General features: G+C 59.0%; 7 protein-coding genes across 9 annotated transcripts in view; all 7 read right to left on the reverse strand.

The window, feature by feature from the left end:
• Positions 1-582, reverse strand: part of ABB37_05730 (putative mitochondrial hypothetical protein) — a gene marked incomplete at its 3' end in the record, with an annotated part of 1,485 nt that extends 903 nt beyond the window's left edge. Inside the window, exon 1 of the mRNA XM_015803867.1 lies at positions 1-582. This exon is cut by the window's left edge and continues 903 nt beyond it. Coding sequence (XP_015657692.1) covers positions 1-576 — 576 coding nt within the window. The 5' untranslated portion in view covers positions 577-582.
• Positions 583-1,060: 478 nt separating this feature from the next.
• On the reverse strand, positions 1,061-1,928 carry ABB37_05731 (hypothetical protein; the record flags this gene model as incomplete). The annotated part of the gene is made up of 1 exon (XM_015803868.1): positions 1,061-1,928. The coding sequence occupies exon 1, from the start codon at positions 1,880-1,882 to the stop codon at positions 1,061-1,063; it is 822 nt and encodes a 273-aa protein (XP_015657693.1). The 5' UTR covers positions 1,883-1,928.
• Positions 1,929-2,441: 513 nt separating this feature from the next.
• Positions 2,442-3,921, reverse strand: ABB37_05732 (hypothetical protein; the record flags this gene model as incomplete). The annotated part of the gene is made up of 1 exon (XM_015803869.1): positions 2,442-3,921. Exon 1 carries the CDS (start codon positions 3,852-3,854, stop codon positions 2,442-2,444), a length of 1,413 nt encoding a protein of 470 aa, XP_015657694.1. The 5' UTR covers positions 3,855-3,921.
• A 553-nt stretch (positions 3,922-4,474) lies between these two features.
• Positions 4,475-5,726, reverse strand: ABB37_05733 (hypothetical protein; the record flags this gene model as incomplete). Of its 2 annotated transcripts, none has more annotated exons than XM_015803871.1 (1): positions 4,475-5,726. In XM_015803871.1, exon 1 carries the CDS (start codon positions 5,612-5,614, stop codon positions 4,475-4,477), a length of 1,140 nt encoding a protein of 379 aa, XP_015657696.1. In that variant the 5' UTR covers positions 5,615-5,726. The 2 variants fall into 2 exon arrangements, with proteins under 2 accessions (XP_015657696.1, XP_015657695.1); XM_015803870.1 differs by having other exon boundaries at positions 4,475-5,713.
• Positions 5,727-6,221: 495 nt separating this feature from the next.
• ABB37_05734 (putative mitochondrial hypothetical protein) lies at positions 6,222-7,693 on the reverse strand (the record flags this gene model as incomplete). The annotated part of the gene is made up of 1 exon (XM_015803872.1): positions 6,222-7,693. The coding sequence occupies exon 1, from the start codon at positions 7,674-7,676 to the stop codon at positions 6,222-6,224; it is 1,455 nt and encodes a 484-aa protein (XP_015657697.1). The 5' UTR covers positions 7,677-7,693.
• Positions 7,694-8,331: 638 nt separating this feature from the next.
• ABB37_05735 (putative ubiquitin-conjugating enzyme e2) lies at positions 8,332-9,141 on the reverse strand (the record flags this gene model as incomplete). Its single annotated transcript, XM_015803873.1, has 1 exon — positions 8,332-9,141. Exon 1 carries the CDS (start codon positions 8,908-8,910, stop codon positions 8,332-8,334), a length of 579 nt encoding a protein of 192 aa, XP_015657698.1. The 5' UTR covers positions 8,911-9,141.
• A 931-nt stretch (positions 9,142-10,072) lies between these two features.
• On the reverse strand, positions 10,073-13,371 carry ABB37_05736 (cell division cycle protein 20 putative (CDC20); the record flags this gene model as incomplete). Of its 2 annotated transcripts, none has more annotated exons than XM_015803875.1 (1): positions 10,073-13,371. In XM_015803875.1, exon 1 carries the CDS (start codon positions 12,704-12,706, stop codon positions 10,073-10,075), a length of 2,634 nt encoding a protein of 877 aa, XP_015657700.1. In that variant the 5' UTR covers positions 12,707-13,371. The 2 variants fall into 2 exon arrangements, with proteins under 2 accessions (XP_015657700.1, XP_015657699.1); XM_015803874.1 differs by having other exon boundaries at positions 10,073-13,364.
• Between the last annotated feature and the right edge of the window lie 106 nt (positions 13,372-13,477).

The raw sequence follows: 13,477 nt of genomic DNA on the forward strand, positions 1-13,477 counted from the left end.
CCGCACCGCTACCGGGGAGCAGCGCACAATGACGGTGGGCAGGTCCTCTTCCAGACACCACGCCGGCACCTCCGGCTCCGTGTTCGGCACATACACAACGGTCGGCTTTATGCGGTAGGTGCGCCAGACGCGTCGAATAGCGTTCGCTCCGCCCACGACACACGCAGCGTTGCTGTGACGGAGGTGCCTGTTGCTGCGTAGCACCTTCGTGCCGGTCCAGAGCTTCTGCCCGTGCAGCTGCTGCGTAGGAGAGAGGGAGTAGCTGTCCTGCACGTCTTCCAACACGACCGGCTTGGAGAGCTGGAAGTGTGACGTCGGAGACGGCACCGGACGTCGTTGGAGGTGCAGGTCCTCCGCCTCTGATGGTGTTGACGTGGTCGAACTTTGATTTGCGTGCGCGGAAGACGCCGTGGAGAAGATCACCTGCGCCTCCGCCACATTCTCTACACCATTCGCTTGGTACGCTCTCCGCTTGCCTACCTGCGTGCCGGGTCGGTGAGTGGAGGGGGATGCGGAGGTGGTAAAAGAAGGCCTCCGCGAGGCGTTCCGCAGCAGTCCCCGTGTGAAAGCGCGCATGGGTTCTTCGCTAGTAAGAAGAAAGAACAGGGGGAAGGCGAGAGAGAGGAAGGAAGAAGTGCAGCCGCCACTCACAATCAGCAAAAGAAAAAGGTGGAATGCTAGAGTGCGGTGCGTGTAAAGCGAGGAGAGAGAAAAATCAAGCGAGCTTCTCAACCTCCGCGAAAGGTAACAGACGCATATGTATATATATATATATCCCTTTTCGGTGTCGTAGGTGTGACCACCGCCGAACAGGTGTCAGGCTGTATTCCTTCTCTATTTCTCGCCAGTGGAACCCCACAACGTCATGCGGATCAGCAGCACCGCGATTGCAACAGTGTGAAAATAAAAAAGAGAATGCACCAGCAGTCCAAAAACAGCAGCAAGAGCAGGAGAGATAGCAAGAAAGAGAAAGGGAAGAAACGCGGAGCGGTGCGAGGAGATTGCGTCGGTACGAGTTTTGGTTCCCTCGACAGCCACACCGCCAAGCTCACAAGGTTCTTTAGCGGAAGTTGGGGTGTGAGCGCATGCTGCGGCGCCACCCCCCCGTCGCCGTCCCCGCTCGCGAGAGGCGAACATCTTCCATACCATCGCTCTCGCGGTCGAGCGCCTCGCGCAACTCACGCGGCAGCACGTCGTGCGTGAAGTTGTCCCACTCCGATTCCTTCCCTGCCTCCACCGCCTGCTGCCGCTGCACATCGCGGGTGCGACGCTGCTGCATGCGCCGCTTCCGCTCCTGTCCTTGCTGAATCACTTTGCTCAGCGTCAGGTCCTGACGGAACTCGCGCTTCTCGCGACTCTTGCGCGTGACGAGGTAGTCGGCGCGGTGGTGCCACTGTATGAACGTCTCCTGCAGGAACTTCTCCGTTTTGCGCTGATTCTTCGTGAGCAACCAGCAGAAGTCGTCTTCGGCGCGTGAGTGCACGCGCTCCTTGAGCTCGTTGCTCCAAACAATGTCGGACGAACTCGTACCGCCCTCGGAGTGGTTGCGCAGACCACACCGCAGCCGCTCCTGGTCATTCATGTAATTCGCCAGCAGCTCCGCCTCCTTGGTCGGGGGCAGCAGAAAAGAAAGCTCCGTGAAGAACCACTCGAGCCGTGGAATGCACTTCACCTCCTCCGCCAGCGCCATGACCTGGCCAAGGAAGAGATACTGCGCACTGTGATTCAGGAAGTCGAAGCGCTTGCCAACACGCAGCTCTTCCGTTTCGGGCACGGTGTTGCTTGGGATGAGATACCACCCCGCCGGTTTGCTGGTCCAGCAGGAGGGCACCATGGCGATGGTGCTGGTGACCAGCCGTGACACACGTGTTGGTCGGAGCATGACAGGCGAATAGCACTCAAAGGAAACAAAGCGCTACTCTTCTCACTGCGCAAACGAAGGCGGAGAAAACAAATACAAAAAGAAAGGGGGATGCCAAAAGAGATGTGAGCGGAAAAGGAGGAAATAAGTGAAGAAAGCGCACGTGCTCAGGAGTAAAGGAGAGAAAAGGCGTAGCATAGATACGGTGATCCCTTGCAGGCTGGTTTCAGCGGAGCCTTTCCTCACTGTTCAATCCAGAAGATTCGCAGCGACATCGATATTTCTTGACGTTGATCAAAGACACACACACACACACACACAGGAGTGCGTTTCACAGTCACTGCAAACATGTCGATGTATAAGAGCCGAGGTGTACGAAAAGGTCAGGTAGTGTGTGCAAAGCGCCGTAAGAACTAAGTCTGATAAAACGCGAGGCAGCGCGAGGAATGTTGCCGTCGTGAATACTCGCAGCAAGGAAGCCAACATCTCCCGGTGAAAGAGACAACGCTTCTGTTTCATCTTCCTCTTGCATTCGGAGTTCGAGCACGAGCACATTTCTCCGCGATTTTTGCAGCTGCCTCTATCGCAGCGCCACGCAGTGCGGACACATACCAATCGCTTCCACCACAAAGCTGTTGCAGGCGTCGCAGCGGTAGGAGGCACACGAACTGCACTGCCAAACATGCGCCCCCTCCGATGCCGCGGAGGCTACCGTCGCAGGTTCGGTGGTCGCCGTACGGGCCGCGTCTGCCGGAATGTGGGTCATGCAGAGAGCACAACGTATGGGTGTCTCCGCCGTGGTCTCCACCACCTCTGCGGTAGAGGTGGCACCAGTCGACAACAGCACTTTAACCTCCCCCGTTTCCGCCTGCTGCGCGGACACGCCTGTCACACCGCGCACCACACGAAGCCGCCTCGCCGCCGGGACGAGGTAGTTGTGTGCGACGTAGGTGCTGTAAAGCATCGGTGCGCTGCACAGCAGCAGGCGACACAGCGGGCACGTCGTCGGCACCGATAGCTGAATTAAGTGGCACTGCGGGCAGGCTAAGTAGTAGGAACAGTTAGCGTCGGTTGCTGTCGTCCTTGCTGACGGTGCTGGTGCTGTAGTGATGGACTGCTGTTGCTGGGGTGGCGGAGGAGGAGAAGGAGTAGCCTTCAAATACACTGGACAGCCAATTGGAATGAGATACGGCGCATCCGCGTCCTCGTCATCTCTATCCTCTCCGTCATCTTGAATCCCACTTGTGGAGCTGCGCACCCGCTTCCCACGACGTTGCCGCTGACGCCTTCGTTTTGCCTCCGCTGTCGCCGCGTGAGCGCGGTGGGCTGTGGCCAGCTCGTCCACGATCTGCAACAAGTGATCGTAGTTCATCGGGCAGTACAACCTGCCGCCCGTCTCCAACGCACACACGTCAAACACGTGAACAGCACCGACAAGCGAGAGGACGTTGATGCGGACGGACAGCGCGGCCATCGTGTTCACCACGTTGAACACATCCGTCGGGTCAATCAGCGTTACAGCCGCCGACACGATCAACACGTTGAGCTGCGTCGCGGAGCCTTTCCACGTAGCCCGCGTGCTCGCCGCGAGAGACGCCGCCGCCGCTGCTGCCGCGCCACCAGCACTACCGTTGACCTTGGATGTGCTTGAATGCGCAGCCACCAGCGCGGCCACCTTACGCATGTCCACCAACTCCGACATCGCCATCCGCAGTCCGTTCTCGAGGGACATGCTGCCGGAGCCGCCGTGCAGGAAGACGTCGCGCTCCAACACATCGACGATTTCGTTGCGGTTTGTGGTGCAGGGCAGCAGGCGGTGACTCACGCCGTCGCGCATCACGACGATGCCGAGGGAGGCGAGCGGGGTCGAGTCGAGATACTTCTCCACGAGCCGCAGCAGCGGGGGCCGCATCGCGAGGAGATAGCTGGGCAGGTAGTCGGAGCTGCTGTTCATGGCCTCGCTGCCGTCCATAAGAAGAACGGTGCGTAACATGACTGCGTCGGGGCGCCTGCTTCTCACAGCCACGTCTCTCTTCTTCTAAAAAAGTAACTCGCGTTACTGTGCCGGCCAAACCCAAAGGAGCGCGGTAGGGAGAGAGAAAGGTGGAAGGAGCGAGAGAGGAAGGAAGATGTGTCACCGGCAGATCTATCCGAACGGCGTGCTCCGCCTCGCCTGTTGTGCACACGAGGCACACAGTTCATCAAATCTGGGCCCGCACCCTTCAAAGCGTGCAGCTGAGGAGGCGCGAAAGAAAGCAAGAAAAGAAGCCAACGTAACACCCCACGTGTCAGCGTCTCTCACGAGCCGATATCTACGCACACGGGGACCAGTCCCAGCCTGTCCAGCTGCCCTGTTCGTTTGCGCTATTTTTGACTGATCACCTTGCGTGTGAATGCGTGGGCGCCTCGGTGAAGAGGCGCCACGTAAGCAGACTCAGCTACGATAGATAAATATTGAAGAAGCACAACACCATAAAGCGACGAAGCTACCGTGAATCACCCCGCTCCTCTTCGCCTCGAAATCCAACAGCAGCAACAACAGAGAGCAGCTGCATTTGCTCGCGTGCGGGGCCTCTCTCTCTCTCCTACCTTTTTCCTTTTCCTCCCACGACTCTACTCACGCCGTGCGCATTTGGCACACATGCAGTGAAACCCGCGCTTTTCCAACTCAGCCGTGCGCGCCGCGTAGGGGAGATGCATCAGGTGAGGGTAGTAGGTAATCGTCAACTCCTCCCCACGCGCGACGTCGCGGGTGGCAATGAGGGCCCCTGTCCGCGCATCCTCCGACACGTTGGCCGCACAGGAGTGATTCAGCATAGCGCGCGGCAAGTTCAGCTCCACGCCGCCGTCACGGTGGAAGCAGTTCGCCGTCACACGCGCTAAGTCCCCGATAAACTCCTCGTAAGAGACGATGGTGGTGACGTGCAGGGCACGGGCAAGCCGCTCATACAGGTGCAGCATCGACCCGCACAGCACCGCGGGGCTGAAGGTGAGTCGTCCGGACAAAATGCGGACCTGACCGAGCGCGGAGGGCACCACCTGCATTTGCAGCCCCGCCGCCACAAGCCGCAGCGTCAGCAACTGCGCCGCGGCGGCATTTTGCTCCGCCACCCTACCCGCCATTTGCGCATCCTTCAGCTGCGAGAACACATCCAGTTCGATGCTCTGGAAGTCCTTGTTGTGGCATACAGCGGCGTGGTAAAGCGACGAGGCCTCTGCCCGGCACTCCCGACTGCAGTACTCCTCATGGCAGTCCTTATTCTCGCAGGCGAAGCTGCGCTCTGGCAAGGCGGTGCCGCAACACGCACATAAGCCTTCCTCCGTCGGGTACAACATCCATGGACTCGTTGGTTGAACCACCGTTGTGTTACGCGGCAGGTTCTCTGCGGCCCGCACGCCGCGGCCGACGGCGTCGTTGATGTGCTCTACCACACACGACTTCGACAACATTGGCTTTACGAAGATGTGCAGGTGGGAGTCAAGAGCAGGGTACACGCCTGTCTGCGTCGTTGGAAACTGATCCACTGCCTTCATGCAGCGGCGTTGATGGTCGCCGGAGAGGGTCAGCACCGAGGCGGCTGTGTTGTAGTCGGCCAGGGCAAAGTAGGGCATGCCCAGCGCGTAGTAGGCATTGCCGCGGTAGAGGAACGCCTCGGGCGGGGTCTGCGGGCCCAGGGTGTTGATGACGGTGTGGCAGTGCCGCTTGAGCTGCTCCGCTCCTCTCCAGGCCGCCTTGACGGCGCGCAGACTCATCTTGGCGGTCGAAATAGTGTTTGCAGTTTGTTTCCTCTTTTTCCTTTAATAAGTGTAATCACCCCGGTATCGAAGCCGCACGGCGAGCACCAGTGCTGCTGAAAAGTCGCACTTCGAGAGAGTAGCAGAAGGAGCTCGAAGTAAGAGTGTCCGGGCTCACTAGCCACAGCACACGCACACGCACACACACACAACAGCAAAGTGCGGCTGCCTTCCTATTCCCCCCCCCCCCCCAAAGCGCGCTCTCTTTCACTACACGTAACACGTTTCGTGAAGGACACGATGATCCTCATCATGCCGGCTGGACACGTTCTCCATCCAAGCCGAGGTGAACGAAGCCCCCACCGGCAGAAACAAGAATAATACTAGTAGTAGTTCGTTCTTTTCAAAAGTATTTTGTGCCCGCGAACGCTTTCACAGAAGATTATGGAAAGGAAAAAAAGGGAAATCAGGAAACACTAAACCAGCAAATCAGCGACACTTGACGAGCGGCGCACTTCGCAATTGCGCTGCGCATTCACCAACGATAAGGATACTTCTCACTTCCAAAACACCAAGCTGCCAACTTGAAAAAAAAAAACGGAAGGGAAGGAGATAGGGGGGAGGCTCACCACCACACGTAGGAGGAGCCCGTGCACTTGCTACGCTCCTCCTCCACCCACTCCCGCTGACGGTGCATGAGCGCTTCGTAGCGGCGCAGCTGCCGGTTTGTGGCGTCCAACCGCGATGTGTTGAGCGCCACCAATTTATCGACGCTGAGGCCCACCATCAGACCCAGTGCCCCTCCCACCGCCAAGCCAGACGTGGCCATGCGCAGCGCCAGCCCTACGTCGTTTAACACCCACCACGGCAGCACGCCGACCATCGCCCCTGAAAACGAGAGCCCGAGGACGTAATTCGCGGTAGAGCGGTGCTGCGCATCGTGTGGCGGTAACGTGTGTTGCTTTATCCGTTTCATGAGTCGGTCCCCCATGCAAAACGCGATGGCGAAGAGCGTGGTGTTGCCGCCCCATTTCACGACGCTCGCAAAGACGGACATGTTCAAGATGGAGAGCACACCGACGCCGGAGGCTTTCAGAAACTGCACGTCCACGTTCACCGCCTGGACTGCCTTTACGGTGCCTTGGAAGAGGCCAATTGCGATGCCGCACTTCATGCTGAACCAGACAAAGGAAGGGGTGGCGTCAAGGAAGGCGTCGAGGCCGTAGAAGTCGACGCGCGGGCGGTACTCGTTCACCACCTTCGTTAAGGGCTTCCCCGTCTCGACGGACTCCATCAAGGCCTGCCACGGTGCACTGAAGAAGCCGAGTTTGTGCTTGTCCGGCCTATCCTGCGGGCGGGGCCGCTTTTTCAGCTCCGACAAAAGAGGGCTCTCCCCACGCGGCAGCACCCCGACAGGGTGGCCCGGCGGCAAAGACGGCGACGGTGACGCAGCCGCTCCATGGTTCGTCGCCGTAGCAGCAGGAGCAGCGGCAGCATCCCCTGCGGTGTCGCGGGCCTCCCCCGACGCCGCATCGGCATTCGCTTGCAACCAACGCGCCTCCTCCTCCAACTTGTGTCGCGCCCTCACGTGCTGGACGGCGTAGTCCTCATCTAACGGCATTGAAAGCCCCAAGAAGCGACGCATGCGGGCTACGTAGCCAAGCACGTCGTGGTCCACCTCGTACCGACGCTGTCGTTTCACCTCTTGCACCGCCTCCGCCACGTCGAGCTCCTTGCGGTACTTATTGGACCAATGGGTGCTGTCGCGGCGCTCCAGATCGGTCAGCGGCGACCCGTTAATGGCGACCAACTTGTCTTCCATCCACTGGGGGTGGCGTGTGTGGTAGTCGGGGCCTATCACCATCGTAGATTGCAAGCTCGGTCGCTGGCGCTCCTCCACGAAGAAAGTGCGCACGCTGCTGAGGAAACTGCCGATGGTGCCATCTGAGTACACCTCTCCGCCACCAGCGCTGTTGTACGGGATGCCGTGCTTGCTTTCCTTTGGTTTGTCGTCGTCGTCGTCGGAGGGCCGCTCGAGGGGGGTTGCGCCCCCCTTGACAGAGCCTTTGCTGGGCGCCATAACAAACTAGGAGTATCTTAGTGACAAGTTCATGTGTGTGTGTGTGTGGTGTGTGTGTGCGGCGCGAAAAGAAAAAAGAAGAAGAGAACGGTAGAGCTTGGGTGTCAGACACAACGCTTCCGTCGGCAGCGTGAAAGCGAACGAGTGCGAAGGGGGGGGGGGGAAAGGAATCCACAACACACTTTGGAATGCACTTGGCTGGCTGGATGACCAATCCACTCATATATATCACCCGTGCCTGCAATGTTGAGACATTCACATAAAAAGCAGTTTTCCGGGAAACAGAGAATCGAAGACGCTCCCCCGTCAGTTTTATCGCTGCAACAACGAGTGTTCTCGGACGCTCTGAAAGCGGGAGAGGACACCGATGAAAACGAGACAAAAAAAAAAGCTTGGCGGTGAGACCGGGCCGTGCCCAGTCGCAAAGACCCGCTTCTTCACAACAATAACAATCACAACGGTAACCCAATGATCAATGTGGCCCACGGGAGCGGAAACGCCGGTACCAACATAGAAGAACAGGAAGAGAATACAAAGGGAGCCATTATCAATAGCAACAAAAGAAACGTGTTGGACGCAGCGGCAAAGAGAGCACAACTTGAAAACCAATAGAGGCACACACAAGCGCGACGGTGGGGGGGGGGGGGGGTCGGCATTACATGCTGTAGTTGCCACCCATCCACCGCTTCGCAATCATCGCAAAGCGACCCGGATCATCTTTCAGAATCTGCGCCGCCGTCTTCGACACGCCGGGCAGCGGATCGTCGTAGTTCGGCATCACAAAGAGCATTTCAATCGCCACCACCATGTCCTTGATTGTACACGAGGGTAGCCACTCCGTCTGCAGACCCAAGCAGACACCCCAGTCGTCCTTGTTGTCGTCGCCCTCGATGTTCGGGTGGAAGATGCGTTTCGGTCCGGTGTAGCGAACCTTTGGCCCGCTAAAAGGGAAATCATCGGAAAAGACCAGCCGAAAGGCGAAGCTGCCGCCGTTCCAGATGCCGCGCTGCGGGGCGTGGGTAACGTGGATTACGTACGAGTCCATCGCGTCCACCGCCACGGTGCTCGTCACGCCGTCCAGCTTCTGCATGTCGCTGCGAATGCGACTCAGCGCGGTGCTGATGGGGCTGACAAAGGCGGCGGTGGAATGTGCGGTGGAGGAGGACTCCGCCCCACCGTTCTGCTGCTCCTGCAGCCGCTGCTTGCGCTCCTTTGTCAGTCGTGCCAAGCTCATTGCTCAATAACAATAATAATAATAAAGCAGATCCTCAGATGTCTAATGAACGCCAAAAGGGTGCCAGCGAACACGTCCCCCACAAGTAGTATAGGTTTAGCTACCGATAAGACAGAATTTGGTTTTCGGTAAAACCTTGAAGAGTTTTCTGTCTTGATGAAGAGAGTGTGATGGGCACCTCGTGATGCCCTTCCGTGACGCAATGCGACGTGTACACACAGGGGTGAGCACTGCGCACGTGTAAAACCGGAGCACGTGTGTGTGTGTGTGGACGAGAGGAATCGGTTGGAAACGAGAGAGAACATAAAATCTGTTGTGCGCAAGTGAGAAGCATCAGCAAGTCCCTCTCCTCTTCCCTATTTGCATCTCGATCCATCGTTTCCCAGGAGTGACGATGGGGCGTTCAACAGCGGCACGCCGGGACGGATCAACAACGCTGCCTTTGGCGCGAGAGAAGAAGGGAAAAGCCTGACGCACAGACACAGACACAGACACAGACACAGACACAGACACACACACACACACACACACAAGAAGTCCCGAGACGAGCGCACGAAGCGATGATCCGCCTTTTTTTCTCCTTTATTCGTACTCGTTGCATTCCCGCAACGATGATGCTCTCTCTGCAACTCCGCTGCATCCTTTTTTCCTTTTCGTTTGCTCTCTTCTGTTTTAGTGCATGGCACATGGCCCACGATTCCATCTAGGCGAAGCGTGGCGGCAACGGTGGGGGGGGGGGTATGATACAGGAAAAGAAAGCAAGAGAAGATGTATAGGTCCTGATGAAACACAGAGGAGGAGATCTGATGGTACAAGTGAAGGCAGAAAAGTACAACGAAATCAACAGTAAAGAAAACAATCATAGGGAGCGGCTCAGAGGGCAGAGAAAAGGCCGTGAGTTCCGCCGTCCTGAGGAAGGAAATGGCGAAGCAGTCCGACAAGCTTTGGCACTGCCGCATGCAACGCAGGTAGAGGTCTAGAAGAAACAAGAGAAGAAAAACATCAGGTGGCATAAATACGCCTGCAAAGAAACGACGACGGAGAGCAGACAACAACGTGGCGCCACAGAGTACCAAACAACAAACAACATCAACAAGAGACAGGTAGAGAGAAGGGGGGAAACTCCCTCCCTTTCCCAAGAAGCGCGGCGGTTGGCTGGCACCTATCGCAGTTCTACCTCCTCGCTCATAAACGACAGCCCGTCACGGTCCTCGGACGCACTTCGGCAGCGCCCCGCCGCGATGGCTCCTGCACGCGTTCGTGTGGCAGAGCCGCCGACAGCCGGATTGCCACCACCCGCAAAGGGTGACGCGCCCACCGAAGAGGCGCTGGAGGGACTGTAGAAGCTCCGATACAAATGCGGTGACGACTCCCGCAGCTCGCTCGGCGGGAAGCAGCGCCAGAAGCGCAGCGTCTCGTCCGCCGCCGCGGACACCACCGTCTCCCCATCCGCCGAGAGGGCGAGGTGCAGCACGCGGGAGGTGTGCCCAATCAAGTTCGCGATTCGGCGCAGCGAGGGATAGCGCCAGATGCTGAGCTGATTATCGGTGTAGCCATGTGCGGTGACCAGCTCGGTCCCTGTTCGGTTCCACACGACGCCACACACCTGGCTGCCCGTGTTGATGTGATGGACGCACTCCCCAGTAAGGGTGCTCCAGAAGCGGAGCGACTTGTCGTGGGAGCCGCCCCCGCTGACGAGGAGAGCCGGCTGCGACGGGTTCCAGCTTAGCGCCTTCACCGCCGCGGTGTGCTTGTTTAGGTAGAAAAGAGGCTGGGGGGAGTTGGCGAGGGGGTAGGGGGTGGAGGAGGCGGCGCCGCTGCCGCCGCCGCCGTTACTGCTGCTGCTCACCTCAGACCGACCACCACCTCCCCCTGTTGCCAGCTTGCGGCGGTCCCACACGAGGAGTTGGTTATCGTTGCCACCGCTCGCGAGCATCGCACCGGTGGGGGACCACTTCAGGCCGCACACCTCCGTCTCGTGCCCTTGCAGGACGGAGGTAGCAGACGCCAGCGAGGAGGTGGAGGCGTAGGGCGACGACGACGACGACGACGACGTATCCCGCTCGCGCACGTCTCGCAAGACAACGGTGCTGTCCCGGCTGCCCGAGGCGAGCAAAGTACCTCCCTGCGGCTCCCACGAGAGCGACACGGTGCGATCGGTGTGCTGCCGATAGGAGTGCACCATCTTCTGCGCCTCCACGTCCCACACCTCCACCACTCCGCTGTTGCGGCCGACCGCCAGGTGATACCCACTTGGTGCCCAGTTCAACCCGCAGACCAGCTGCGCACTCGGGGAACGGGAGTCGCCAAACGCAGACGCCGGCGCACGCGGCAGCTCCGTGATGCCACACGTCTTGGCGTCCCACAGGTACACGCAGCTCTGCAGCGCTACACAAAGCACATCCGAGGCGACGGACCAGTCGATTAGATTCATGTAGAAGTCGTCCTCCATGTCCGCCGCGTCTAAGATGCGCTCCGGCGTGTTGGGGATGACGCGGAAGGAGGGGGAGGTGAAGTTGCGGGCGCGATTGCACTCGAACACGACCCCGAGGGAGGCGTCGTACCGCTCCCCCTCCGACATGCCGCCCAAATTAACATCGGAGCTCGCTAGCGGGATCCGGCCGAGACCGAAGAGCCCGCCCCCGCCTCCAAGAGCGGCACCGCGACGGCAGCGGTTCTCCGCGTCGCACACGTCCGCCTCCCCTTCTTCGTTTGCCGTACTTGCCCGCCTGCGAGCCGCGTCGCCGCCCTCTTCCTCGCTTCCGTAATTCTCATTGTGCTGCCGGCCGTAGCAGTAGCCATCCTCATCGTTGTCCGCTTCCTCCTCGTTGCAATGGACATCGCTGTCGTCACTACGGGCAGACGCAAAGTGGACGGTCGGATCGGACACGTCAGGTGACATCGGTGTTGCGGGGGTTCGCACGGACGAGCGCAGCGTCGAGGACGCGGAGAACGCAGCCGCCGATGCCGTCGTCGCAGCCGACGCCGCTGCAGCAGTAGTGGTTGGAGGAGGCGGCGGCGGCGGAGCCACCGTGGGCCGCGTAGACGTGTCGTTCACACTCAGCACCGTTGTCTGCGGCATGTCGTTGAAGAGAGTCCGGGCGAGCTTCGAGGTGTAGGGCTCGAGGTCCATCGGCGAGGAGACGAACGAAAACGGTGGCGGGCTGCTGGCGTCGTCATCGCCGCTGCCGCCACCCAGTCCTCCCAGCACCGCTGCCTCTCCGGCCACGGAGGCGGCACTCGCGCTGCGATCTCTGCTGCTCCGCACCGACGGGTCCAGGTGCATTTTCGCAAAGACGCTGCTGAGGCGAGCGCTGCCGGCCCGCGGCAGACTGCTGTGCGGCCGTGGTGACGCCGCTGCCCCACCTCCGCTGGAGGCGCCGAGGTCGACGGCGTATCGCGTAGGCGACGCGTAGGCGTCGTCGAAGGATGTGTCTGTCACCAACGGCTCACGAGACGGGCTGCGCAGGGCGAGTTGGTGCTGCTGGGCGGCTCGGATCAGCATCGGTGTCTTCTGCTCCGTCGAGGTGAGCAGGAAGTGAGCCATGGAGGTGTTCTGACGCGAAGGGGCCGAGACGTAGCGGTCCATCGACGGCTGCAACGAGCGCGGCGGTGGCGGCAGCTGCGGCGTGCACCGGCGACTCAGCGGGGAGGAGGTGCCGCGCAGGCTGGGCGAGGCGAAGGAGGAGGTCGGGGTGCCGCCCGGCCTGCGAGGCACAGGCGAGGAGGGGAACGCGTACAAGGCAGCGCTGCTGAATTGCGTGCCACGCGGTGGCGTTGCTGGTGCGGTGCTCATGCCTGTTCGCGGTTCTTTTACTCTTTTGGAAGAATAGAATTCTAACACACACACGCACACACACACACCGTTTGCGTTGAGACGGATGAAGCAGCTATATCGTTCGCCCCAGAGACTGCTGGAACGGCGTGCGCGTGCGCGGAGGCAGTGGTCAAAACAGCAGAAAGAAGAGAATGTGTCTGAGTGAGCAGCAGCTTATCTAAGAACAGCTATACAGATACAAAGGAAAAAACAGTGCTGCCCTGTAGCTTTTCTCTGCGATTCTTAAAAACCTGTTTGCCTTCAACGTCGTTTCCCGCGGGAGCCTTCCCTTCTTTTTTCGCAGTTGTGGCGTAGCTACGACGTGGTATTAAGTTTTAAAAACAAGAATAAAAACTCACAGTTATACTCGTGCCTTCCAACGCAGCGCGAGAAAACTGTGATGATATCAATCGGCTGAAAAGCCCTGGAAGAAGATGATCTCGTCCCTTTCAAGGAAGAGAACAAGAAGGAAAAAGAAGAAGAAAAGAAAAAGAACGCCAGCGGTGAGCTCTTCGGGTTGTGTAGGTTGGTTTTCGTGTGGGGTGGGAATGGAATGGTTTGAGAGAAACCGGTGAACCCAATACACCTCGAACTGTATTCTGACATGCAAGCTGCAAGACAACTCGTTCGCCCTGTCTGCCAGCTGGGGTGCAGAGAGCATCGGCCGACGCACGTGTGACGGAGCAGAGAAGAAGGGGTAACATATATATATATATATATATATATATAAGGAGAGAAGGAGAGAGTCAA

The sequence above is a fragment of the Leptomonas pyrrhocoris genome (genome assembly GCF_001293395.1).
Source record: "Leptomonas pyrrhocoris isolate H10 chromosome Unknown, whole genome shotgun sequence".
NCBI classification, from domain to species: domain Eukaryota; phylum Euglenozoa; class Kinetoplastea; order Trypanosomatida; family Trypanosomatidae; genus Leptomonas; species Leptomonas pyrrhocoris.